Below are 27,866 nucleotides of genomic sequence, written 5' to 3'. Positions count from 1 at the left end.
ATAGCGCTATCCCACGCCTTGGGGAATGCAAGGTCCAGATACAGGACAAGTTCCCTCCCTGATATACATGGTCATTTTTTTTTGGAAGGGGGAATAGTTGGAGAGGGCAGCCGAATGGAGTGGAAAATGGTATCCCAGTGAAGTGTTACATGGAGACTGGTGTGGGGAGGGGGGGGGGGGGGGAGAGGGAACTGGGAATGGGGGGGCGAATCTAATGAAGATATAAAACTGTTAGTGGGGTGGCACCGTGCATTGTACCATTGCAATATTGTACTGGTTCCCATCCACCACACTGCTGGTTACACACAGCACAGCCTACACGCCAGAGAGGGCTAGCTTTTCTCTCCCCCCCCCCCCCCCCCAACAGTTACACTCGCTCCCCCGTTCACAGGGGTAACGCAGCCGAATGCAATATATTCGCCCGGAGGGGGAAAGAGGTAGAGCCACCGAATCCAGCAGGGGAGGGGTTAAAACTGTCTGTGGCCACGTTCCTCTGGCCTAAATATTCCTGAATGGAAACACAGATAAAGATTCTCACGTCAACCGACAATTGAGCCCGACACCTCATGCTTCCTTTCCCTCTCCCCGAAAAAAAGAGAGAGAGGAAAGGGCTATCAATTTTATATTTAGTCACAAATAGGTAATTAATCACCTCCACTTTAAGTAAGTTGAAATACCCATAGGTCTGGATATTTAAAAAAACAAGCCGGCAGCAAAGCCTTTTAGCAGCAGTGTTCAAACACTTGATTGTTGAGGGAGAGAGAGAGAGAGGATATATTATGTATAATTTTTTTTAAAATAAAATCTGCATGATCTGTCGAAGAGAAAAGTTCAGGAGAGCGCGGTTTTTTCATTTTCAAATGTCAATTTACCACAATCTGCCCTCACCTCCTCCGTCCGAATTCTACATTGAGAAGCAAATATCACGGTGTGTGTGTGTATGAGAACACAGGTGTTCCCAGCCCACGCTCCTATTCCTAAAGGTTTATTTTGCTTTTCTTTTTAAAAAAAACACACTTCCTATCAGAACAGTACACAAAACAATATATTTATATATATATATATATATATATATGAGAGAGAGAGAGAGAGAGAGAGAGAGGGGGATAAATCAGCTTTTCCCTTTTTATTTTCTTGCTGTTTTCTGGCTAAATTGGCAAACACAGCGTTGAAAGAAAAAAATATATATATAGTCTTAGAGCAAGTTCCATCTGCACTTTTTGTCGGGGGTCGCTTTATTTTAACACATACACACACCGTATCATCCAACAGTTAGTGGCGAAAATGTAATGGGACAACTGGCTAAAATATCACTTTTCTGTTTTTTTTTAATCAAAGAAAGAATAGGAGCAGTAAATTAAATTAAGATCGCCTCCCCCCCACCAAAAAAAATCACACAAGCTTTGGCAGTAGAATATCTGTGATTTGAAGGAGCCGCTTTAATTAAACTGGAAGTGTTAAGATTCTACACCATGCTTGCTTCCAAAACAAAGAGGGTTTGGGGAACTATTTTTTTTTACAGTCAAGGGAGGTGTGTGGCGTTGTTTTTTAAATATATATATATAAATAAAAGTTTGAAATTCTGAGGTTTACACTGTCCTTGCTCTGGGGGGGAAGGATCGAGGCAACTTTGCTAACTCAATCAGCAAAAACCAAATACAGCAGCGGATACTGGAAATTGGGATAGTCGCAGACCTTAACTCTATATTTTTTCCCCCCCACTTCTCCCAGGGTTGCTCGGAGCTAATACTGTTTCTGGCTTCGGCTATCAATTCAAGAGAAGAGCAAGCGACTTAAACTTCTCAACCATTCAGCACTGACCAGAATGCGCTGTCCTATTGAACCAAGCAGCGCCTTGTCAATTGGAAATGCATTGGGGATGCTTTTTGCATTGAGTTGACTCGGCAAAGCAACTGACACCACATTGAAAAGCCACACATATATATATATATATATATACTTATATCTGTTATATAGATGTATTATAAATAGAGTCCTCCACACACTCAATCAGTCCCCCATCAGCATCTACAGAAGCATCCATAATGTCCTGATTAAAAAATATATATTCTTAAGTCACAAGTCATCACACACTTGCACAAGACCAGCAGTCAAAGGATGTTCAGCATTTCACACATTTTCCAGAATTGGTCCCGTTAGAATTGGAAGATTACAAACCAGATTTGTCTTATCGTTTTCTTTCAAAGAAAAGTTAGCAGAACTTTTGCACAAGTTCTCACAGCGACGCTGTGTCAACTGACAAGAGAGTCCATAATAATTGCCCCACGCTTTCCCCCTCCAATACTGGACACCAGGCATCGTTACAATTACCAGACAGCGTAGAGATAACACATACAACTTGTCTTAAATTACAAATAGTATCCTCTGCATGGAAAACATGCAAACATAGCTTTGCAACCATCTTATTTTTAAAAAAATAAAAAACAAAGATTGCAAAAGAATCACCAATGATTTAGGCAAATCCCACTGTTTCCCTCTCCCTCTCTCTCTACCCATCCCACTATTAATTCCAAATTTGAGGTGCAGTTATATAAATTTTGGGGTAACCGCCATTTTCTGCAAATGACAGCCATGTGGAGAATAGAGAGAGAAAAGTCTGGATTGGTGTGGCCACCGGCTCTCTTTTTAGCGAGAGAGAAATGAGAAACACAGACTCGCACGCACAACTAGGAAAGGAAGGGTGGCTGTGGGGAGGGAGTGGGGAGAGAGAGAGAGAGGGAAAAAGAGTGGGGGAACAAAAGCATTATGCCCACAATATATTTTTCACAAAAAAAATAGAACAAATTCAGGCGAGAACATTACCTGCGTCAGACAGAGCGGGGAGTACATAATTATTACGGTGCCGTGTGGTTCTGACTCCTTTTGAGAGTTGCCAGTCTTAGATTCTGTGTTGGAGTCTACTTTCCATGCTCAACTGTAAACCCGGCCGTGGAGTTCTGAAAACGAAAGTTGACACAACGTTGGAGTGTGTGTGTGTGTGTGTGGAAGAGAGAGAGAGAGAGAGAGAGGGGGAAAATATACAGGCTGTACTGTACAAGCTCCCGGTTTCTCAGACAGACACACACATACACACACAGCAACACAGAGTAGGAAATCCACAGACGAGGATTGTTGACAAAAAAACTTTCTCTCTCTCTCTCTCTCACCCCCCCTTTTTTTTTGGAGGGGTGGAAGTGGATGGGGTGGGGGGTGGCTGGTGGTCAGTTACACGTGACGTATTGAAACTGACATTGCGAATGTTGACTTGGAGGAAAAGGGGAGGGAAAGTGGGGGGGGGGGGGGGGAGGAGGAGAGTGGGAGGGAGAGAAGGAGGAGAGAGGAGGTTTTGCCAGGAGTTGGAGAAAAAAGTAGAAGGAGGGGAGCGATTGGGGAGGGGAGGGGGGTGGACGAAGGAGCAAGAAGACTTGTCAAACTTTGCAAAGACCGCTGAAGGGGATCAGATGCTTGCAAAAGGAAGCCCTGTGTGTGTGTGAGAGAGAGAGAGCGAGAAAGGCAGTGACAGAGTCGCCTTCTGTATGACGATTCGCTCTCTGTTTGGGAGTAATCTGCACCCCCCCCCCCCCCCCGCTCCACCCCACCTCCCTTCCTTCCTTCCCTCCCTCCCTCCTTCAATGAGGAGAGGAAAAAAAATCATATTTAATTTATTTAAAAATTGGAGTTGGATTTCTCTCTCTCTCTCTCCCTCTCTCTCCACCAACTCTCCAAACGACAGCAAGAATGGCTCCATGTTCCCATAACGTTAAAACTCCCAGCAACACACACACACACACACAATAACTTCGAGATCCGGCCAAACTTTGTTCTGTTTTGTTTTTGCACTGTCGAATCCATCCCCCCCACAACCCCCAACCCGTCCAAAAAAATAAACCTCTCCCGCTTTTTTAATCCGAAGAGAAGTGGGTGGAGGGGCGAAATTGGCTGAGTTGGAAAATCCTTGTCGTGTGTGTTTGTGTATCACTTTATTAAAATTTTTAAAAAACATTAACATCTCAACTTTCTGAGAACATTTCAATCCGGATTTTTTTTTAAACTGCTCCAATTTAAAAGTTTTTTTAAAAATTGCCACAGCCCCACTGTAAATTTTGGAAATTAAAAATCAAAGTGGAAATTTTGTCCCTTTTTTAATAAACTGCTGTGTTTCTTTTGCTCGTTTTCCTTCCCTCCCTGCTTGCCAAAAAAGAAATTTCAAATTCACGGTCGCTGCCTTTTTTTTTCTGGGAAGGGTTAGGGGGCCGCCAGTGTGTGTGCAAAGCTACAAAAAAAATTCCAGCCCTTTTTTTTGTGTGTGTCTTGTTGGAAAATCTCTCTCCCTCTCGCTCTCTCTCTCTCTCTCTGGTGCAAGTCACGTCTACCGCCTGCTTTCCCAGTCCAACCCCAGAGCTGTCAATCAGGGACAGTCTGCCTGGTACTCGGTGCCAGGCATTCAGGGGGCAGATTTACTCTGAGAGAGAGGAGGAGGAGGAGGGGGTGGAGAGAGAGAGAGAGAGGGCTGTCTGGAGGGAACAGAGAGAGAGAGACTGAAAAGCGATTCTCTTTGCAAGTTTTGCAAATCTTCCTTGCTTCGAGGGGCTTTATTCTTTTACAGATACCCCAGCAGCGGATAGCTCCACTGCCTTTGTTCATTCTCCCCCTTCTCTGCCACTTAACCACCCCCCCCTCCCCTTCCCCCTCCCTTTCTGATCCTCCTTGGCATCAGAAGCGAGGGCACTTATTTAAATAATTTGGGCTGAATCTGTAAGTAAACAATGCTGCGTTCCTCTGTTAATTACCCAGGTTCCCAGCCAAGTCTTTTGAGTCCTCCAGTGTCCAAACTACCAACCAGAGGGGTACCAAAATGGGCGTGAGATTCTTTGCCATCACTTAATCCACTGCCACCCCGCTCCCCACCCCCCCTCCACATCTCCTCAAATCTGACCAGAAAGTCACTTCTGAGTGTGCAAGCAATGTACTCAGTGGAAATCTGAGATTTGTGTGTGTACCATACTGCTTAACACAAATCGCCACCCTGACACTTCAGATTTCGCCTGCTTGTCAGTCCCGTCTGTCACACTGACTAGCAGGTCCCTTTTAAGTTGATGATTTGAATGGATCATTCCCTGGCTGCCAGGTACAACACTTAAGGGGTGCAGTGGTCATTTGTTAAGCTCAATGCCAACCAACCATCTCCCCCCCAACCCTCCCCCTCCCATCCCCCCACACACACAAAATGAACTCCCTGGGATAGTTTATTGGTCACAAGTAGGCTTACATTAACACTGCCATTAAGTTACTGCGAAAATCCTCTAGTCGCCACACTCCGGCGCCTGTTCGGGTAAAAGTGAGGGAGAATTTAGCATAGCCAATGCACCCTAGCCAGCACATCTTTCGGACGCTGGGAGGAAACCGGAGCACCCGGAGGAAACCCACGCAGACATGGGGAGAATGTGCAGACTCGGCACAGACAGTGACCCAAGCCGGGAATCGAACCCAGGTTGCTGACACTGTGAGGCAGCAGTGCTAACCACTGTGCCATCGTGCTGCCCCTAATTTTAAGTTTATTTATTAGTGTCACAAGTAGGCTTACATTAAAACTGCATGGTGGTAAATGGCTATCACTGCTGCCTCACAGCGCCAGGACCCGGGTTCGATTCCCGGCTGGGGTCACTGTCTGTGTGGAGTTTGCACGTTCTCCCCGTGTCTGCGTGGGTTTCCTCCGGGTGCTCCAGGGACTTTTTAAAGGATGTGAGGCATCCCGCCCCCACCACCCTCCCAGGCAGCGCATTCCATAACCTCACCACCCTCTGGGTAAATAAGTTTTTCCTCACACCACCCCCATAAACCTCCCACCCCTCACCTTGAACTTGTGTCGCCTCGTGACTGACCCTTCAACTAAGAGGAACAGCTGCTCCTTATCCACTCTGTCCATGGCCCTCATAATCTTGTACACCTCGATCAGGTCGCCCCTCAGTCTTCTCTGCTCCAACGAAAACAACCCAAGCCTACCCAACCTCTGTTCATAACTTAAATGCTCCATCCCAGGCAGCATCCTGGTGAATCTCCTCTGCACTCCCTCCAGTGCAATCACATCCTTCCTATAATGTGCCGACCAGAACTGCACACAGTGCTCCAGCTGTGGCCTCACCAAAGTTCTATACAACTCCAACATGACTTCCCTGCTTTTGTAATCCTCTGAATAATAATTAAACTTTACTTATCACACACCGAGTGCGGGATACTCCGAGTTCGAATCCCACCATGGCAAATGGTGGAATTTGAATTCAACAAAACGATATGAAATTAAGAATCTACTGATGATCATGAAGCCATTGTTGGAAAATCCCATCTGGTTCACTAAAGATCTTTAGAGAAGGAAATCTGCTGTCCTTACCCAGTCTGGCCTACATGTGACTCCAGAGCCACAGCAATGTGGTTGACTCTCAACTGCCCTCGGGCAACTAGGGATGGGCAATAAATGCTGGCCCAGCCAGCGACGCCCATGTCCCACAAATGAATAAAGAAAGCACAACCATTATGTCACCTTGTTAGATCCCAGTGAACCAAAACCGGAAAATCCCATCCGAGATTAACGGAGCTTTGCATGGTCCTTATCCCGCCAGCTACGATTCCCGTGGCAGGCGGGACGGGGCAGATTCCGTACCGGGTATTTTATTTGTATCTGGCCAAATTTTTCTGGTGCGGAGTCTGCACGTTCTCCCCGTGTCTGCGTGGGTTTCTTCCGAGTGCTCCGGTTTCCTCCCACACTCCAAAGATGTCTTTTTATCCTGATTTTTCATTTTTGTTGTAGTGTTGTACGTATAATCGCCCTGGTTAGTGCGTTCCTCTCTGATACAGCCATTAACCCGGTTACCTCAATAAAAGCTGCAGTAAACTGATACAGCCAGGAATCTTCACCAACCTGTTAAACACACACTCCACTAAAAATAGCACACAGTCAAAACAGAAGCCCAGTGGGACAGTCCAGTGGTCAGCTGATGGGCCGCTCAACTGACCCTCCCCTCTCTGGCCTCTGACAGGACTACTGTGGCTAAGCAGAGGGAATAAATCAGCCAGGGTATTACATGGTGAAGCCCCCTTAGATCTTTCCTTGCTCCCCCCTTCTCTCTCTCTCCTTCTCCTTTCCAGGGAAATGCTCTCTCCAGTCACTTCCTTCAGGTTGACTAGGGTCTAACAGGCTGGCATAGCGGTTATGCTTTTTTCATTCATTTGTGGGACATGGGCGGCGCTGGCTGGGCCAGCATTTATTGCCCATCCCTAGTTGAAGGGGCAACTTCAACAGGACAGTTGAGAGTCAACCACATTGCTGTGGCTCTGGAGTCACATGTAGGCCGGACCAGGCAAGGACGGCAGATTTCCTTCCCTAAAGGGAACCAGATGGGTTTTTCCGACAATGGTTTCATGGTCATCAGTAGATTCTTAATCCCGTATTTTTAAAATTGAATTCACATTCCACCACCTGCCGTGGCGGGACTCGAACCCGGGCCCCCAGAACATTGGCTGAGTTTCTGGATTAATAGTATAGCGATAATACCACTAGGCCACCGCCTCCCCTTCTAATTGGAGGAACATCTCAGAGGCCCAGATTAATGCCCCAGGTAGAATTTAAATTCAATCAATTAAGGGGAGGCTTGGTGGCACAGTGGTTAGCACTGCTGCCTCACAGCGCCAGGGACCCGGGTTCAATTCCGGCTCAGGTGACTCTGTGTGGAGTTTTCATGTTCTCCCTGTGTCTGCGTGGATTTCCGCCGGGTGCTCCAGTTTCCTCCTACAGTCCAAAGATGTGCGGGTTAGATGGATTGACCATGCTAAACTGACCCTTAATGTCAGGGGGATTAGCAGGGTATTTTCATGGAGCTAGGGACTGGGTAAGATTCTTGTTAGTGCAGGTTCAATGAGCTGAATGGCCTCCATCTGCACTGTGAGGATTCTATGGAGTTTAAGTTTGTTTATTGGTGTCACAAGTCGGCTTACATTAACACGACAATGAAGTTACTGTGAAAATCCCCTATTTGCCACACTCCTGCGCCTGTTCGGGTACACTGAGGGAGAATTTAGCACGGTCAACGCACTTAATCAGCTCATCTTTCGGACTGTGGGAGGAAACCGGAGCACACGGAGGAAACCCACGCAGACACGGGGAGAACGTGCAGAGTCTGTACAGGCAGTGACCCAAACCGGGAATCGAACCTGGGCCACCATAAACCGGAGGAAACGCACGCAGGCACGGGGGAGAACGTGCCGACTCCACACAGACAGTGACCCAAGCCGGGAATCGAACCCGGGTCCCTGGCGCTGTGAGGCAGTAGTGCTGACCTCCGTGCCTGAGCTGCACGGGGCCTGAACACGGGAATTCTGTCCACTTCTCTACCTCATTCTCATCCTTTACGGCATTCCGTAAAACCGCCCTCTCTGACCAAGTTGTCCTGCTATCTCTGGAGGTGGTCAGGAATGATCCAGCTGAATGTCCTCCTCCTGTTGCTATGTGGCTTTTATGTGGCTTGGTCAAAATCTGTTTCATAACAATCCCATGAATAGCTCCTTGGAGCTTTATAAACCAGGTTAAAGGTGCTCTATAAACGCATATATTTACATTTTATTGTAAGGAGATGGAGAGATATTGCTCAGGCAGCTGTGATTGGCTGAGAAGTATTTTTTTTCTCCCCGTTTCACTCATTTCCTCTATGAGCTAGCATTATTAGCCACTTGGGAGCATGATGCAACTCGGGTCTAACAGGCCTAGTCAACACTGACGCACTTTCCTCACACCTCTCCCCATATACTGGCATCTTTAGATGAATGCACAAATCATAGGGAGTTGGAATCACACTGTGGAACAAAGGCAGCATGGTGGCACAGTGGTTAGCACTGCTGCCTCACAGCGCAAGGGACCCGGGTTCGATTCCTGGCTTGGGTCACTGTCTGCGTGGACTTTGCACATTCTCCCCGTGTCTGCGTGGGATTCCACCGGGTGCCCCGGTTTCCTCCCACACTCCAAAGATGTGCGGGTTCGATGGATTTACCATGATAAATTGCCCCTTTGTGTCCAAAGATGGGCAGGTTAGATGGATTGGCCACACTAAATTGCCCCTAAGCATTCAAAGATGTGTAGGTTAGGTGCATTGGCCATGCGAAAATGGCCCTTAGTGTCCAAAGATGTGCGGGTTAGTTGGATTGGCCATGCTAAATAGCCCCTTAGTGTCCCAAGATGTGCAGGTTAGGGGGATTGGCCATGCTAAATTGCCCCTTTGTGTCCAAAGATGTGCGGGTTAGATGGACTGACCATGCTAAATAGCCCCTTAGTGTCCAAAGATGTGCAGGTTAGGTGGATTGGCCATGCTAAATTGCCGCTTAGTGTCCAAAGATGCGCAGGTTAGGGGGATTGGCCATGCTAAATTGCCCCTTTGTGTTCAAAGATGTGCGGGTTAGGTGGATTGGCCACGCTAAATTGCGCCTTAGTGTCCAAAGATGTGCAGGTTAGGTGGATTGGCCATGCTAAATTGCCCCTTTGTGTTCAAAGATGTGTAGGTTAGGGGGATTGGCCATGCTAAATTGCCCCTTAGTGTCCAAAGATGTGCGGGTTAGATGGACTGACCACGCTAAATAGCCCCTTAGTGTCAGGGGAACTAGCAGTGTAACTACGTGGGGTCACAGGGATAGGGCCTGTGTGGGATTTTTGTCAGGGCAGAATCGATGGGCCGAATGGCCACCTTGTGCACTGTAAGGATTCTATGATTCTATGAAGAATCATGACAGATGCATAAATCTGTTCATATCAAATCCATGTCCCTTTGATTTCAACCAAGCGTGTTTATTTTAACTGGCTTAAAAGCTTCATGAAAATAGCCAAGGAATCTCAACAAGCGCACTAACATGTCCATTAATATTACCAAACAGCAGCACTGCAGCTCTCCATGCTCGAGTTTACCTCCCATTTAATTATAAAGTATTGGGGGCAGCTTATAATCTCACTGCGCTATTATACACCATGGGCTAACAGTTTTAAATGCCAAGGTTTGGGAAATCTGATTAAATCTTTTCCTATTCGCTGTGACTTTGTTGGAATATGGAAAAGATGTTTCCATCCTCTCTCCCTTCACCCGATTCTCAACTTGAAACCCTTTCCGAAACTAAGTTCGAAGGCGATTTGTTCCAACAAGAAACGGTTTATTATCTAATATAATATTTATATACAAGATAAGGGTCTGACAGGACCCATATACAAGTCTACTCTCTTCGCCTCAAACTGAGGGTCCTCCCCATCCCAGGACGCGCGCCATCGCTCCCGACTGGCTCAGTTTCCCAGGCGGCCCCTTCCATAGGTCCGATTACGTGGCCCGCTGTAGATCGCCCTTAAAGGGGCCACGTTACCACACTAAAGATTCCCAGCATGCACTTTTACAGCAATTACAGCAAAGCTGTCAGCCCTTTGAGTGCAAGAGCAGATAGCGCGTGTCGGAGGGCTGTTCAACCATGGGAGGCAGCAGTGTCAAATCCGATCCTGCCATCAACCACAATCCGTGTCCCTCCCGCCATGCCCCGCTTTCCTTCAAACCAACTGAATGTTTTGATGGCTGACACTTCTGTTGAAGCGCATTGGGACATTTTGCCATGTCAAAGGGGCTGTATAATGGTAGGTAGTCATTGTTGTTTCCACGGTGGCGCAGTGGTTGGCACTGCTGCCTCACAGCACCAGGGACCCGGGTTCAATCCCCGGCTTGGGTCACTGTCTGTGCGGAGTTTGCACCTTCTCCCCGTGTCTGCGTGGGTTTCCTCCGGGTGCTCCAGTTTCCTCCCACAGTCCGAAAGATGTGCTGGTTAGGTGGATTGGCCGTGCTAAATTCTCCCTCAGTGTTACCCGTACAGGCGCCGGAGTGTGGCGACTAGGGGATTTTCACAGTAACTTCATTGCAATGTTTATGTAAGCCTACTCGTGACACTAATAAATAAAATAAATAAATAAGAGGGAAATAGTTGATATTGATTTCTTTGTGTTTTACCATCGCTATTTCTCTCGACATAGCTGAACAGTTAAATTGCTTTTGAGATCGCAGCATCACTAATAAATTGCTTATCAATATTGACATTCGTACTTCCACCTGCTTCACTGCTATCAGCTCTCTGCTTTTGTTACAGCTGACGACAGGTAGCAACAGCACAGTAAAAGCTTCCTGTATCCGAGCATTGTTAAAGTACCTGTTGCAATAAAATCTCTCTTCAACCACTCCATTGCTGTTGACTTTTCATCAGAATCGTGCCACCTTTATATCATAGAATCCCAACAGTGCAGAAAGAGACCGCTTGGCCCATTGCATCTTACCCCTTCCCTATCTCTGTAACCCCATGCATTTAGCATGGCCAATCCATCTAACCTGCGCATCTTTGGACACTAAGGGGCAAGTTAGCATGGCCAATCCACCTAACCTGCACATCTTTGGACACTAAGGGGCAAGTTAGCATGGCCAATCCACCTAACCTGCACATCTTTGGACACTAAGGGGCAAGTTAGCATGGCCAATCCACCTAACCCGCACATCTTTGGACATGATGTGAAGATGCCGGAGTTGGACTGGGGTGGGCGCAGTAAGAAGTCTCACAACACCAGGTTAAAGTCCAACAGGTTTATTTGGTAGCATAAGCTTTTGGAGCACTGCTCCTTCATCAGGTGAGTGCAGGTTAGGTTCACCTGATGAAGGGGCAGTGCTCCGAAAGCTCGTGCTACCAAATAAACCTATTTGACTTTAATCTGCTGTTGTGAGCCATCTTTGGATACTTAGGGGCAATTTAGCATGGCCAATCCACCTAATACATGAATAGGATGGGAATGGAAGGATACGGACTCCGTAAGTGCACACGGTTTTAGTTTCGGCAGGCATCATGATCGGCGCAGGATTGGAGGGCCAGAGGCCCTGTTCCTGCGCCGTACTGTTCTTTGGTCATTGCTAGGTGGATTGGCCATGCCAAATTGCCTCTTAGTGTCGGGGGATTAACAGAATAAATATGTGGGGTTACGGGGATAGACCCTGGGAGTTGGTGCAGGCTCGATGGACCGAATGGCCTCCTCTGCACTGTAGGGATTCAATGATTTAGTAGGCCTGAGTCAATCGTGAGTGAGAATGGGACACATTTCACTTCCAAGGAGTTCGAAGACTCCTTCATAGCCCACGTTTCCTCAGTCTTTGATAATTCTGACCTTTGACACTGAGGACTATCTGTGTGGCTCTTCGTGGAGAGCTCGTTGGTGGAGAGGGAACAGGTTGGCCAGGACGTTGCCTGGTTTGGAGGGTATTAGCTATGAGGAGAGATTGGACAAACTTGGTTTGTTTTCACTTGGACGTCGGAGGCTGAGGGGGCGACCTGATGGAAGCTTACAAGATGATGGGAGGCACGGATAGAATGGATAGTCAGAATCTTTTTCCCCAGGGTGGAAATGTTAATTACTGGGGGAGATAGGGTTTAAGGTAAAAGAGGGAAAGTTTAAAGTGAGAGGCAAGTTCTTTACACAGAGGGTGGTGAGTGCCTGGAATGCACTGCCAGAGGTGGGTGGTAGAAGCAGATACAACAACAATGTTTAAGAGGCATCTTGACAGATACATGAATAGGCCGGGAATAGAGGGATACGGACCGCTTAGAGGCAAAAGGTCCTTAGTTTAGAAAGGCGTCATGTGTTGGCACAGTCCTGGTGGGCCTGTTCTTGTGGTAAAGTTTAAAGTTTATTTATTAGTCACAAGTAAGGCTTACATTAACACTGCAATGAAGTTACTGTGAAATTCCCCTGGTCGCCACAGTCCGGCGCCTGTTCGGGTACACAGAGGGAGAATTTAGCACGGCCAATGCGCCCTAACCAGCACGTCTTTCGGACTGTGGGAGGAAACCGGAGCACCCGGAAGAAACCCACGCGGACACAGGGAGAACATGCAGACTCCGCACAGACTGTGACCCAAGCCGGGAATCGAACCCGGGTCCCTGCCGCTGTGAGGCAGCAGTGCTAACCACTGCGCCGCTGCACTGTTCTTTGTTCTTTGCTGATACCCGGTGCCACGATAGGGCTCTGCCCTCCTTGCACACTGTTAGCCCGGGCTCCTAGACACTGATGCCACCTGTTGGAATGTGTGCAGTTGGAGGGAAGTAGGGCAGGGCAGGATCAAGCTCAAGCCAGACGTGATGCCAGTTTGGACTCAGTGGGTAGAACCCTTGCCCCTGCCCCCCCCACCCCCCTCAACTGTGGGTTGGGTTCAAGTCCCCCTTCCAGATCCCCAAGCATACAAACTGAGGGAGTGCTGCACTGTCAGGGGCAGCGCCTTGTGGCAGAGATATTAAACTCATGCTCCGTCCCAGGGGAACAAGAACCATCTCGCGGCACTTTGTCAAGGAGGAGGTGGGAGCTCTGGGAAGAGTCCTGGACATGAACGAATCAATCTCGCCAACACACCAGCTTGCCTGGCCATTGCTGTTGGTGGGATCTTGCTGTGTACACATTGGCGGCTGTGCTTCCCCTCATTGCAACAACAACAGAACTTTTCAGAAGTACCTCAGTGGCTGCCAAGTGGCGCTCTGAGGTTATTAAAGGTGCTATACAAATGCCAGTCTTTCTTCTCCCACAGGCGAGTAATTCATCACTCCCCGCTGCCCAGGAATGGGGGAATAGGCGCTAGCGGGCAGCTTGTGTAAGGAACAGTCCCCTCAGTACAAGTGGGCACATTTAGCAGTGTGGAGAAAATCAGAGGAGCTGGGAGAAAAGGATAGTACAGCACCCAAGGAAAGCGTTAAAGGTCCTCCCCGCCCCCCCCCCCCCTCCTCCCCCCCCCCCCCCCCCCCCCAACCAACTCCCAGTCTCAAGACATCGGGATAACTGAAGGTTATTCTTTTTTTAGTATTAGTCCACATCTCTATAAAATCTCCTCTCAACTTATGTGAATGTGTGTGTGAGTGTGCGTGTGAATGTGTGTGTGTATATGTGTGTGTGTGTATATGTGTGTGTGTGCGTGCATGAGTGCATGTGTGTGTACGTATGTGTGTGTGTGGGTGTGTGTGAGTGTGTGTGTCAGAGTGTGTGCGCGTGAGTGTGTATGTGAGTGTGTGTGAGTGTGTGTGTGAGTGTGAGTGTGTGTGTGCGAGTGTGTGTGTGAGTGTGTGTGTGTGTGCGTGAGTGTGTGAGTGTGTGTGTGCGAGTGTGTGTGTGTGTGTGTGCAAGTGTGTGCGTGAAAGAGTGTGTGTGCGTGAGTGTGAGTGTGTGAGTGTGTGTGTGTGAGTGTGTGTGTGTGAGCGTGTGTGAGTGTGTGTGAGTGTGTGAGTGTGTGTGTGAGTGTGTGTGAGCGTGTGTGTGAGTGTGTGTGAGTGTGTGTGTGTGTGTGAGTGTGTGTGAGTGTGAGCGAGTGTGTGTGTGTGTGTGTGTGTGTGTATGTGAGTGTGTGTGTGTGTGTGAGTGTGTGTGTGTGTATGTGAGTGTGTGTGTGTGTGTGTGTGTATGTGAGTGTGTGTGAGTGTGTGTGAGTGTATGTGAGTGTGTGTGAGTGTGTGTGAGTGTGTGTGTGTGTGTGTGTGTGAGTGTGTGTGAGTGTGTGTGTGTGAATGTGTGTGTGTGTGTGTGAGTGTGTGTGTGTGTGTGAGTGTGAGCGAGTGTGCGTGTGTGTGTGTGTGTGTGAGTGTGAGCGAGTGTGTGTGAGTGTGTGTGAGTGTGTGTGTGTGTGCGTGTGTGTGTGTCCGGCCCAGCCAGCAACACCCACATCCAATGAACAAATTTTAAAAACACACGTGTGCACACACACGCAAGCATGCGCACATACATATACACACAAGGGCTAAGAGGAGATTTTATAGAAATGTCCAAAATCTTGAGGGGGCTGGACAGAGTAGATCGGGAGAAATGATTCCTGCTCGGAAAAGGATCGAGAACAAGAGGACACAGATTGAAAGCAAAAGAGGCAAATGTGATGTGAGGAAACCTTTTTCACCCAGCGAGTGGTTGGGGCCTGGAAAGCGCTGTCTGGAAGTGTGGTGGAGGCAGGTCTAATCGAGGCAGTCAAGGGGGAATTAGATGATCATTTGAAATGAAACAATGTGCAGGGGTTACGGGGAAAAGGCCGGGGATTGACACTAAGTCCCGATGCTCGTTTGGAGGGCCAGTGCAGAGATGATGGGCCGAATGGCCTTTTTCTGCGCCGTAACAATTCTGTGAGATAGGGAGGGGTAGAGGAGCAGCAAGGCCATGGAGGGACCTGAAAACAGGATGAGGAATTTTGAACCCTCGTAAGTTACAAATACTGTCAGATTAGTGGAGTTCCCGGACACATCCGTTCCAGACTAACACTGCATATTTCTTGGATTAATATCCGATTTGAGAAAGAATGTATGTTTGGAAACGTGGCATTAACTTGGCCAGCCATGTCACAGAAGGGGACAGCTGTTAAACTACAGGTCATAACCTTTGCTGAATCCACGATAGACTGAGATTCAGAACTGCTTTAAAATTCCTCATTTTTACACACTATAAAAAAATATTAAGTTGCGTTGGCTCATGCCGCCAGCGTGAACATTCTCCACAATAGGACCGCACCTTCATCACAGCTATTCAGTGTTGTATATTCAATTACATGCTTTGATGCCATCATGGAGAAAGAAAGGCATCTCCTATTATACGCACATTGATATCAAATCAGCTCTGTAATGCTACAGTATTAACCTGAGACCACAGAGCCAGTGAATCTCGACAGTGCAGAAGGAGGTCATTGGGCCCATCGGGTCTGCACTGACTCTCCGAAATAGCACCTTACCCAGGGCCTACCCGCTCTATACCCATAACCCCTTACATTTAGCACGGCCAATCCACTGAACCCGCACATCTTTGGGCACTAAGGGGCAATTTAGCATGGCCAATCCACCGAACCCGCACATCTTTGGACACTAAGGGGCAATTTAGCACGGCCAATCCACCTAACCTGCACATCTTTGGACACTAAGGGGCAATTTAGCATGGCCAATCCACCTAACCTGCACATCTTTGGACATTAAGGGGCAATTTAGCACGGCCAATCCACCTAACCTGCACATCTTTGGACATTAAGGGGCAATTTAGCATGGCCAATCCACCTAACCTGCACATCTTTGGACACTAAAGGGCAATTTAGCATGGCCAATCCCCCTAACCTGCACATCTTTGGACATTAAGGGGCAATTTAGCAAGGCCAATCCACCTAACCTGCACATCTTTGGACACTAAGGGGCAATTTAGCATGGCCAATCCCCCTAACCTGCACATCTTGGGACACTAAAGGGCAATTTAGCATGGCCAATCCACCTAACCTGCACACCTTTGGACATTAAGGGGCAATTTAGCATGGCCAATCCACCTAACCTGCACATCTTTGGACACTAAAGGGCAATTTAGCATGGCCAACCCCCCTAACCTGCACATCTTGGGACACTAAGGGGCAATTTAGCATGGCCAATCCACCTAACCTGCACATCTTTGGACACTAAGGGGCAATTTAGCATGGCCAATCCACCTAACCTGCACATCTTTGGAGTGTGGGAGGAAACCGGAGCACCCGGAGGAAACCCACGCAGACACGGGGAGAATGTGCAGACTCCGCATAGACAGTGACCCAAGCCGGGAATCGAACCCAGGCCCCTGGCGCTGTGAGGCAGCAGTGCTAACCACTGCACCACCAACGTTCTTTTCCTCTATCCCAAATATCCATAGCTGTAAATCTAACTCTGTGCCTTGGTAGGATCATAGCATCTTCCAGCACAGGTGGAGGCTGTTCGGCCCATCAAGCCTGTGTCAGCTCTTTGATAGGGCCGTTCACTTAGACCCGCTCTATCGCCGCAGCTCTGCGAATGTTTTCCTTCTGCAAGTCTTTATCCAACTTTCTTTTGGAAATTAAGGTTGCATCTACTTCCACCATCCTCTCAGGCTGCACACCCAGAATTCTCCGGCTTCCACCAGCAGTGCACCCCCCCCCCCCCCCCACCCCACCCGTGGGTTTCCCGCCAGCATGGGGTGACATCAATGGGAATTCCCATTGACAGTGGCGGGACTGGAGAATCCCACCACTGGCAAACAACACGCCACCTCCCGCCGAGGGGAAACATGCGACTGGAGAATCTCGCTCCATGTTCCATATCAGCGCGGTGGCACAGTGATTAGCACTGCTGCCTCACAGCACCAGGGACCCGGGTTCAAGTCCCGGCTTGGGTCACTGTCTGTGCGGAGTCTGCATGTTCTCCCCGTGTCTGCGTGGGTTTCCTCCGGGTGCTCCGGTTTCCTCCCACAGTCTGAAAGACATGCTGGTTAGGATGCATTGGCCGTGCTAAATTCTCCCTCAGTGTTACCCGAACAGGTGCCGGAGTGTGGCGACTGGGGGATTTTCACAGTAACTTCATTGCAGTGTTAATGTAAGCCTACTTGTGACACTAATAAATAAACTTTAAAACTATTGAAACCAGAACAACCTGTTGCATAAAATAATTGCCCTCATTGCCACCTCTATCACTTCGTTCATTCTTGGGATGTGAGGTTTGTTGACAAAGCTTGCATTTGTTACCCGTCCCGAATTGCCCTTGAACAGAGGGGCAGTTTAGAGTCAACCACATTGCTGTGTCTCTGGAGTCACATGTAGGCCAGACCGGGTAAGGATGGCAGGTTTCCTTCCCTAAAGGGCATTTGTGAACGAGATGGATTTTTCCGACAATGGTTTCATGGTCATCAGTAGATTCTTAATTCTGGATTTTTAAAAATTGAATTCTGCAATTGTGGGTTTCGAACCCAGGATCTCTGGGTTACCGGCCCCAATGATAATACCACTGCGCCACTGTGACGGTGGGATTTGAACTCTGCCTCCAGTACATCAATTCAGCCATATCCATTCCTAGTCCAGTAACATTACCAATGGTAAAGTTGCCACAGTCCCAGATGACCCTCGGCTGCTGTCCCCTTTGATGGGGAGAGCTAGCTCATGGTGATTTAGCCTGAGGATCACCACACTTCAGACTCAGGTTGAGAAGGCGGGGCCTTCACGACTAATCTCAGCCGGTACGGGAATTGAACCCACGCTGTTGGCATCGCTTTACATCACTAACCAGCCATCCAGCCAACTGAGCTAAGCAGACTCCCGAATATTGTTATGACGCTTTCATTTATTCGTGGGACATGGGCGTCGCTGGCTGGGCCAGCTTTTATTGCCCATCCCTAGTTGCCCGAGGGCAGTTCAGAGTCGACCACATTGCTGTATCTCTGGAGTCACATGTAGGCCAGACCGGGTAAGGAGAGCAGATTTCCTTCCCTAAAGGACATTAGTGAACCAGATGGGTTTTTCCGACAATCGACAATGATTTCATGGTCATCAGTAGATTCTTAATTCCAGATATTTTTTATTGAATTCAAATTCCACCATCTGCCGTGGCGGGATTTGAACCCGGGTCTTCAGAACATTAGCTGATTAATAGTCTAACGATAATACCACTTGGCCATCGCTTCCCCATGCCCTGTGCTACCAGCCCTTTCACTGTTATCTCAAATCTGCATCCTCTGGGTCAGCGGTGGAAACAATTTCTCTTTGTTTTATTAAGACCACTTATAATGTTGAAGGATTCTATTAAACTTCCTCTTTGCCTTCTTGGCTCTGGAGAGATTAAGACCAGGTTTCCCAGTCTCTCTACGTAAACAGGAGACCTTCATCCACACTACGTTTCCAGCAGCAATCCTCTGTTTCCTGTCTAGTTTTAGTTTATATATTAGTGTCACAGGCTTACACTGCAATGAAGTTACTGTGAAAATCCCCTAGTCGCCACACTCCGGCGCCTGTTTGGGTACACTGAGGGAGAATTTAGCACCTAACCAGTACGCCCACGGGAGGAAACCAGAGCCCCCGGGGGAAACTCAAGGGGAGAACGTGCAGACTCCGCACAGTGACCCAAGCCGGGAATCGAACCCAGGTCCCTGGCACTGTGAGGCAGCAGTGCTAACCGCTGTGCTACCGTGCCGCCCAGTGCAGGGCAGTGCAAATATCGAAGACACTAATTTCACGTCTTTCCCCTAGCTAATCCCCCTGTCACTAAGGGGTAATTTAGCACGGCCAATTCACCTAACCTGAACATCTTTGGTGTGTGGGAGGAAACTGGAGCACCGAGAGGAAACCGACGCAGACACGGGGAGACCGTGCAAACTCCACACAGACAGTGACCCAAGCCGGGAATCTTACCCGGGTCCCTGGCATTGTGAGGCAGCAGTGCTAACCACTGTGCCACCATCCCACCCAGATACCAATAGAATTGAAAGTAAATCTGGAAAGTGAGATCCAAGAGATAGAAGACAAAGAGGATGAGCAGAATCACAGACTGGGTAAATTCTACTGTGGTGAGACGGAAGTCAAAGAAACGCCTGGGAATTTGCTTAGAATCCAAAGAATTGAATCAAGCAATAAGGGGAATCACTACCTGGAAAAGATCACCTCAGGACTGCCAAAGGCAACAGGTTTCAGCAGGTTAATGCCAAAAATAACTACTGGAACATAAATCTCGATGAAAAATCTTTGCTGTTGACAATATGCAACACACCCTTTCAGTGGTACAAAACTCCACGCCTACATTTTGGCCTTAAAGTGAGGCAGAGCGCATTGCAGCAGAAAGTAGACAAGGCACACACTGAGGATGCAAACAGGCACTCAGCAAGGCTGATGGTATCCAAATCTCTGATGCAGAGGAAGAAGGATATGACCATCATCCAAGTGAAGCCACGGAGAGAAGCTAAAAAACTGGAATCGAACGAAACGTGGCCAAATGTGGACGTGGCAGTTCTTCAGAATGGTGTACGTACCTGAAGGGGTCAATGCCAGGCTCTGAAAAAAGTCATGGCCATCCCTGAGCTGGAAGGCCCAAAGAGCAAGAAAGGGTTAGAACATAAGAACATAAGAAATAGGAGCAGGAGTAGGCCATCTAGCCCCTCGAGCCTGCCCCGCCATTCAATAAGATCATGGCTGATCTGAAGCGAATCAGTTCCACTTACCCGCCTGCTCCCCATAACCCTTAATTCCCTTACCGATCAGGAATCCATCCATCCGCGCTTTAAACATATTCAGCGAGGTAGCCTCCACCACCTCAGTGGGCAGAGAATTCCAGAGATTCACCACCCTCTGGGAGAAGAAGTTCCTCCTCAACTCTGTCTTAAACCGACCCCCCTTTATTTTGAGGCTGTGTCCTCTAGTTTTAACTTCCTTACAGACAGTGACCCAAGCCGGGAATCGAACCCAGGCCCCTGGAGCTGTGAAGCAGCAGTGCTAACCACTGTCCGTGTGGAGTTTGCACATTCTCCCTGTGTCTGTGTGGGTTTCCTCCGGGTGCTCCGGTTTCCTCCCACAGTCCAAAATTCGTACTGGTTAGAAGCATTGGCCGTGCTAAATTCTCCCTTGGTGTACCCGAACAGGCACCAGAGTGTGGCGACTCGGGGATTTTCACAGTAACTTCATTGCAGTGTTAATGTAAGCCTACTTGTGACACTAATAAATAAACTTAATAAGGTAAACATCTCAAACCCACAGAAGCACCCTCTTTATGTGCTGTATGACTCTATAGGCTACAGGCCAAGTGCTGGAAGATGGGGTTAGAATAGATAGATGGTTGATGGGTGGCACAGACCAGATGGGCTGAAGGGCCTCTTTCTGTGCTGCAAAACTCTATGGCCAGAGTTCGACCGCCCTGGAGCGGGCAAGGGGTGGACAATGGGAAGGTCCATTGACCTCAGGTGGGATTTTCCGGTCTCAGGTTGAGTGAGGCCATAAGATCCCGTCCGCTGACTCTATGAGCTGATGAAAGAAGATGTTCCATATCAGTGGTCAGAATTCAAGAAACCCAAAGAAGTAGTACGTTAGTATGCAAGGAGATCACACAAAAGGAAAAACTGTCACTCTTCAACTCAATAATTCTATGAAAGACTGGGAGCAGCCTGGTGGAAGGAATGAGGAACGGTTGAGGACTCTGGGTCTGTACTCGTTGGAGTTTAGAAGGATGAGGGAGGATCTCATTGAAACTTACAGGATATGGCGAGGCCTGGATAGAGTGGACGTGGAGAGGATGTTTCCACTAGTAGGAAAAACTAGAACCAGAGAGCACAACCTCAGGCTAAAGGGACGATCCTTTAAAGCAGAGATGAGGAGGAAGTTCTTCAGCCAGAGAGTGGTGAATCTGTGGAACTCTTTGCCGCAGAAGGCTGTGGAGGCCAGGTCATTGAGTGTCTTTAAGACAGAGGTAGATAGGTTTTCGATTAATAAGAGGATCAGGGGTTATGGGGAAAAGGCAGGAGAATGGGAATGAGAAAAATATCAGCCATGATTGAATGGCAGAGCAGACTCGATGGGCCGAGTGGCCTAATTCTGCTCCGATGTCTCATGGTCTTAAGGGAGAGAATCATTGGCATTCCTCTCCAAAGCTCTAACATCAGTTGAGATCAGATATTCCAACACAGAAACAGGGCCTTTGAAAATTGTGTAGGGACATGAGAAACTCCATACCTATCTCTATGGGAGAAAGTTCATTGGGGAGAGTGGAGCAGATGATAGATTCCCTACAGTGCAGAACATGGGAACATAGGAATTAGGAGCAGAAGTTGGCAAATTCAGCGCTTCGAGCCTGCTCCGCCATTCAATCAGATCATGGCTGATCTCTCCCTGGTCTCAAATCCCCCTCCCCACCTCTTGCCCCATTTCCCCTTATCCCTTTTATTTAGAAATATATCTATCTCCTTGTAACCATTCAACGATTCAGACTCCACCGCGCTATGGGGCAGCGAGTTCCACAAATTCACCACCCTCTGCGAGAAGTAGTTCCTCCTCATCTCAGTTTTAAATCTATCGTCTCTCAACCTATACCTGTGACCTCTTGTTCCAGATTGTCCCAGAAGAGGAAACATTTGGTCTACATTTACTTTATCAATCCCTTTTAAAATTTTATATCCCTCGATCAAATCCCCTCTCGTCCTTCTAAACTCCAGCGAGTACAAACCCAAACTGTTTAATCTCTCCTCATACGTCAACCCTTTCATCCCCGGAATCAATCTGGTGAACCTCCTCTGAACTGCCTCCAATGCCGCAACATCCTTCCTCAAATAAGGAGACCAAAACTGGACACAATACTCCAGATGTGGTCTCACTAACACCCTGTACAATTGCAACAACACTTCTCTACTTTTATACTCCAGTCCTTTTGCAATATATGCCAACATCCCATTTGCCTTTTTTATTACGTGCTGAAGGCCATTTGGCCCAAATGACACCTGCACCAACTCTCCGGCTGATGTTACCCTGGCTCTACCCCGTAACCCTGCATATTCGGAGTCTTGAAAATGGTATCTCTGGCAGGGCAGCACTCCTACAACCCTGCGCAGAAGTGACGATGTGTTGAAGTCCACCTTTTTCATGTTACTATAATTGTCTCAGAACTGTAGCGATTGAAGGTTGCAGGAGGAATAGGAGATGACTCTCACCAACAGATGCACCATAGAAAGCATTCTTTCTGGTTGTATCACAGCTTGGTATGGGCTCCTGCTCTGCCCAAGACCACAAGAAACTACAAAAGGTCGTGAACGTAGCCCAATCCATCACGCAAACCAGCCTCCCGCCCATTGACTGTCTACACTTCCCGCTGCCTCGGAAAAACAGCCAGCATAATAAAAAGGACCCCACTCACCCCGGACATACTCTCTTCCACCTTTTTCCGTCGGGGAAAAAGGTACAAAAGTCTGAGGTCACGTACCGACCGACTCAAGAACAGCTTCTTCCCTGCTGCTGTCAGACCTTTGAATGGACCTACCTTGCATTAAGTTGATCTTTCTCTGCACCCTAGCTATGATTGTAACACTACATTCTGCACTCTCTCCTTTCCTTCTTTATGAACAGTATGCTTTGTCTGAATAACGTGCAAAAAAAATACTTTTCACTGTATCGCAATACATGTGACAATAATAAATCAAATCAAAAAACGGTTTTGGCACATCTGCAGTCCCGGGGTGGAAAGCATGGAAGATAGATTTGCGGATTAACAAAAAAAGATTTGAAAGAAAGGGTTCGCATTTCTATCGCACCTTTCGTGGACTCAGGACCTATGCAGCCAATGAAGCACTTTCTAGAATGTCGTCACTGTTGTAAAGTAGGAAGCATGGAACTCAAACCCCAGTGGCAATGGCAGGATAATTATTTTTTAGTGATGTTGATTCAGGGATAAATGTTGTCCTAGAGCCCCTACAGTGCAGAAGGAGGCCATTCAGCTCATTGGGTCTGCACTGACCACAATCCCACCCAACCCCTATCTCCGTGACCTCACGTATTTACCCTAGCTGGTTCCCCTGACACTAAGGGGCAATTTGGCATGGCCAATCCACCTAACCCGCACGTCTTTGAAGAAAACCAGAGCACCCGGAGGAAAGACACTGGGAGAATGTGCAGACTCTGCACAGACAGTGAGCCAAGACGGGAATCGAACCGGGGTCCCTGGCGCTGCGAGGCAGCAGTGCTAACCACTGTGCCACCGTGCTGCCCTGGAAAGTATTTCTGCACTTCTCTTTAGAATAATGACTGTTGGATCTTTAGCATCTCACCTGAGAGGGCAGTTGGAGCCTTGGCGTTTAGTCCAAACGATAGGGCTCCCAATGGAATAGAATCCTCTCATTACTGCATTGACGCTTTCGGCTAAGATCTCTGTACTCAAATCTCTGCAACTTTGAGCCATAACCTTCTGACTCAGAGGCTAGAAACATGGTCGGAGAAGGATTGAGAGAGACAAGAGTGGGAGATGGTGGTGCAGTGGTAACGTCACTGGATTAGCAATCCTGAGGAATGGAGGTTCACATCCCACCATGGCAGCTGGTGGAATTTAAATTCAATCAATAAAATGGGGTGGCACAGTGGTTAGCACTGCGCCCTCACAGTGCCAGGGACCCGGATTCGAAACCGGCCTTGGGTGACTGCATGTGTGGTGTTTGCACATTCTCCCCATGTGGGTTTCCTGCGGGTGCTCCAGTTTCCTCCAACACTCCAAAGATGTCCGGGTTAGGTAGTTTGGCCATGCTAAATTGCCCCTTAGTGTCCATAGATGTGTGGGTTAGGTGGATTGGTCATGATAAATTGCCCCTCAGTGTCCAAAGATGAGCAGGTTAGATGGATTGGCCATGCTAAATTTCCCCTTCGTGTCCAAAGATGTGCAGGTTAGGTGGACTGGCCATGCTAAATTGCCCCTTAGTGTCCAAAGATGTGCAGGTTAGGTGGATTGGCCATGCTAAATTGCCCCTTAGTGTCCAAAGATGAGCAGGTTAGATGGATTGGCCATACTAAATTGCCCCTTAGTGTCCAAAGATGAGCAGGTTAGATGGATTGGCCATGCTAAATTGTCCCTTAGTGTCCAAAGATGTGTAAGTTAGGTAGATTGGCAATGATAAATTGCCCCTTAGTGTCCAAAGATGAGTGGGTTAGGTGAATTAGCCATGATAGATGTGTGGGGTTATAAGGAAAGGGTGGGGGAAAGGGCCTAAATAAGATACCCTATCAGAGTTGGTGCAGACTCGATAGACCAAATAGCCTCCTTTTGCACTGTCGGGATTCAATGATTCCATCAAAATCTGGACTACAATGGTGTCTGTGACAAATATTATTACTAAATGGTTCACTAATGCCTTTTTAAGGAAGGAAATCTGCCATCCATACATGGTCTGGCCTACATGTGACTCCAGACCCACAGAAATGGGGTTGATTCTCAAACTCAGAGAATCATGGAATCAGTCTACATTGCAGAAGGAGCTCATTCAGCCCAACAAGTATCGGCAACAATCCCAGCTAGGCACTACCCCCCATAATGCCATGTATTTACCCCGCTAATCCTCCTGACACTAAGGGCAATTTTTTAAAAATTCATTCATGGGACATGGGCGTCGCTGGCTGGGCCAGCATTTATTGCCGATCCCTAGTTGCCCGAGGGCAGTTGAGAGTCAACCACATTGCTGTGGCTCTGGAGTCACATGTAGGCCAGACCAGGTAAGGACGGCAGATTTCCTTCCCTAAAGGACATTAGTGAACCAGATGGGTTTTTCCAACAATGGCTTCATGGTCATCAGTAGATTTTTAATTCCAGATTTTTTTAATGAATTCAAATTCCACCATCTGCCGTGACAGGATTCGCACCCGGGTCCCCGGAACATTAGTTGAGTTTCGGGATTAACAGTCTAACGATAATACCACTAGGCCATTGCCTCCCCAAATTTAGCATGGCCAATCCACCTAACCCAAACATCTTTGGACTGTGGGAGGAAACCGGAGCACCCGGAGGAAACCCATACAGACACGGGGAGAACATGCAGACTCCACACAGAGAGCCACCCAAGCCGGGTATCGAACCCGGGTCCCTGGCGTTGTGAGGCAGCTATGCTAACCACTGTGCCACCATGCTGCCCATGGTATGATATGTTTTATCTGTACAGTGTGCAAAAAAACAATGGGTGGGATTTTCCAGCCGTGCTTGGTCCAAAACCGGAAAATCCCGCCCGAGATCAACGGGCTGTTGCGTGGTCTGCCTCCCCCTCCCCACCCTCTCTGAGACACTCCAGCCAGTCCCGTGGCGGGTGGGACGGGAAAACTCCCCCCAATACTTTTCACCGTATCCCAATATATGTGACAATAATAAATCTAATCAAATATCCCTCACATCGGGTACTGTTTTTGTAAATTCTTTTCAATATTTTATCCTGGAATTGATTGAAATGTCTTAGGTTGGGTTTTTGGGGTCTGGTTTCTGGCTCATCAAGTCCACCTCTCGCTATAACTCAGCGAAGACCCAGGCAAGAAGTGTCCCTTTAAATCCTTCCACTGCCAGTCTGCGGAAGCTGGCAAAAATACAAGGCTTTGCCATTTCTAATCAGAGCGCACGAGATTACCTCATTGCAACCATTTGCCCATGTGTCAGGCTGATTTTGTTAATATACAGAATTTACTATTTAAATTATTGCCACTGCATCCACTGGGATCCTCAGAAGCAGCTGCATCGGGTCAGGTGGTTTCATATTAGGGAATCTATCTGCTTCTGTGCAGTCCTGCATAGTAGCAGCTTAATGGTGTTTCTGGCTGTTTGTGAGGTTTCGTTTGCCCAGTAAACCGACCACCACCCCCCCCCCCCCCCCCACCCCCCGCAAGCTTCCCAAAACCCCAACAACACCTCCCCGCCCCCCCCCCCACCCTCCGCCCCCCCGCCCAGCACCCACCTCCTCCCCCCACTACCCCCTTTGCCGGGGTAACAAAGCTCCTTGGGGGAAAAGACCGAAAAAAAAATAAGCAACCCCACACTAGTCCAAAATGCTGAAAGGTAGCTCAGTTGCTGCTGCTGCTGCTGCCTGGCTGGCACAAGGTAACAAAAGGACTGAATGATGTGACTTCTGGAGATGCATTGTTCGCAAGACCAGGGATTTGGAGCACGACTAGATCTCAGCATCGATGCTGGAGGGTTTCGATTTATGTTAGGACACCCTTGCCATGGAGGTTTATTGTATGATAGAGAGAGAGAGAGGGAGAGAAAGAGAGAGAGGGAGAGAAAGAGAGAGAAGGAGAGAGAGAAAGAGAGAGAGAGGGAGAGGAGGAGAGAGAAATATAGAGAGAAGGAGAGAAAGTGTGCGTGTGTTTGTGCGTCTTTATGTGTGTTTGGCTTTGCAGTACTGCTGTTGCGAGCACGATAGCATTTAAACAGATGGTAAAAATGACTTCCCATTCTGTACTACACTATGTATTGGGCTGGAGATTATCTGTTTAGATGTTTTGACATTTGTGTCTCAACCTTGCTTGACTATTCCTCCTCCCCCGCCCCCCACCCCACCCTCCACCCCCCACATTCTCTCTTTACAACAGAAAAAATAAATAAACTTTTATGTCAACCGAGTCATTGGTTTAGTGCAGAATGGTCTTTCAGTGCAGCGCTGGGCTGGGCTGTTAGAAGACACAGCAGATGGCATTGGAGGGGCACTGTGATGAGTCGGAGGGGGTGGGGGGGGGAGTGTGAGGGAGGGCAGGGGGGGGGTGCAGGAGGAAGAGAAATTGGCAGGATTGCCTCTGTCCTTACAGATGCACCCATCCTGCTAGTTAATTGTGAATCCTTGTTGAGCAAGCCAGTGTTGTGGTGATGCCTGTACCCCCCCCACCCCCCCACCCCCCCCCCCCACTCCAAAGGCAGGACTTAACCCAGCTAAGGGGGAAAATGGCACTGACAAGTGGCAACGGATGGTCTGAAAGAGGGACGGACACAAGATGCCGGTGGGGGGTGGCATTGAAGTTTGGCATGTTCGGCACCAGGACAGGGGGCACCCCACCTGCCATTTGGAGTCATAGAGATTTACAGCATGGAAACAGGCCCTTCGGCCCAACATGTCCATGCCGCCCCTTTTTTTTAACCACTAACCTAGTCCCAATTGCCTGCGTTTGGCCTATAGCCCCCTATACCCATGTTACCTCTGTCTAAAAGACAAAATTGTACCCACCTCCACTACTGCCTCTGGCAGCTTGTTCCAGACACTCACCACCCTCTGTGTGAACAAATTGCCCCTCTGGACTCTTTTATGTCTCTCCCCTCTCACCCTAAACCTATGCCCTCTAGTTTTGGACTCCCCGACCTTTGGGGAAAGATGTTGACTATCTAGCTAATCTATGCCCCTCATTATTTCATAGACCTCTAAGCCTTCTATCCTCCAGGGAAAAAAGTCCCAGTCTATCCAGCCTCTCCTTATAACTCAAACCACCAAGTCCCGGTAGCATCCCAGTAAATCTTTTCCACACTCTTTCTGGTTTAATGATATCCTTTCTATAACAGGGTGACCAGAACTGTACACGGTG

General features: G+C 48.3%; 1 protein-coding gene across 6 annotated transcripts in view; it reads right to left on the bottom strand.

Moving 5' to 3' along the window:
* nfixb (nuclear factor I/Xb) overlaps nucleotides 1-27,866 on the bottom strand; it is a 376,438-nt gene that overhangs the window by 339,368 nt on the left and 9,204 nt on the right. For 2 of the 6 annotated variants that reach the window (XM_078235068.1, XM_078235067.1), the window contains exon 2: nucleotides 2,824-2,957. In XM_078235068.1, coding sequence (XP_078091194.1) covers nucleotides 2,824-2,850 — 27 coding nt within the window. In that variant the 5' untranslated portion in view covers nucleotides 2,851-2,957. Of the gene's footprint in view, nucleotides 1-2,823; nucleotides 3,280-27,866 lie in introns of those variants that run through there. The other 4 variants (XM_078235072.1, XM_078235071.1, XM_078235069.1 and 1 more) reach the window with 4 other exon arrangements.

The sequence above is a fragment of the Mustelus asterias genome, chromosome 19 (genome assembly GCF_964213995.1).
Source record: "Mustelus asterias chromosome 19, sMusAst1.hap1.1, whole genome shotgun sequence".
Classification (NCBI taxonomy): domain Eukaryota; kingdom Metazoa; phylum Chordata; class Chondrichthyes; order Carcharhiniformes; family Triakidae; genus Mustelus; species Mustelus asterias.
Note: the sequence above shows the minus strand (reverse complement) of the source record. Positions and strands in the feature narration are given on the sequence as shown.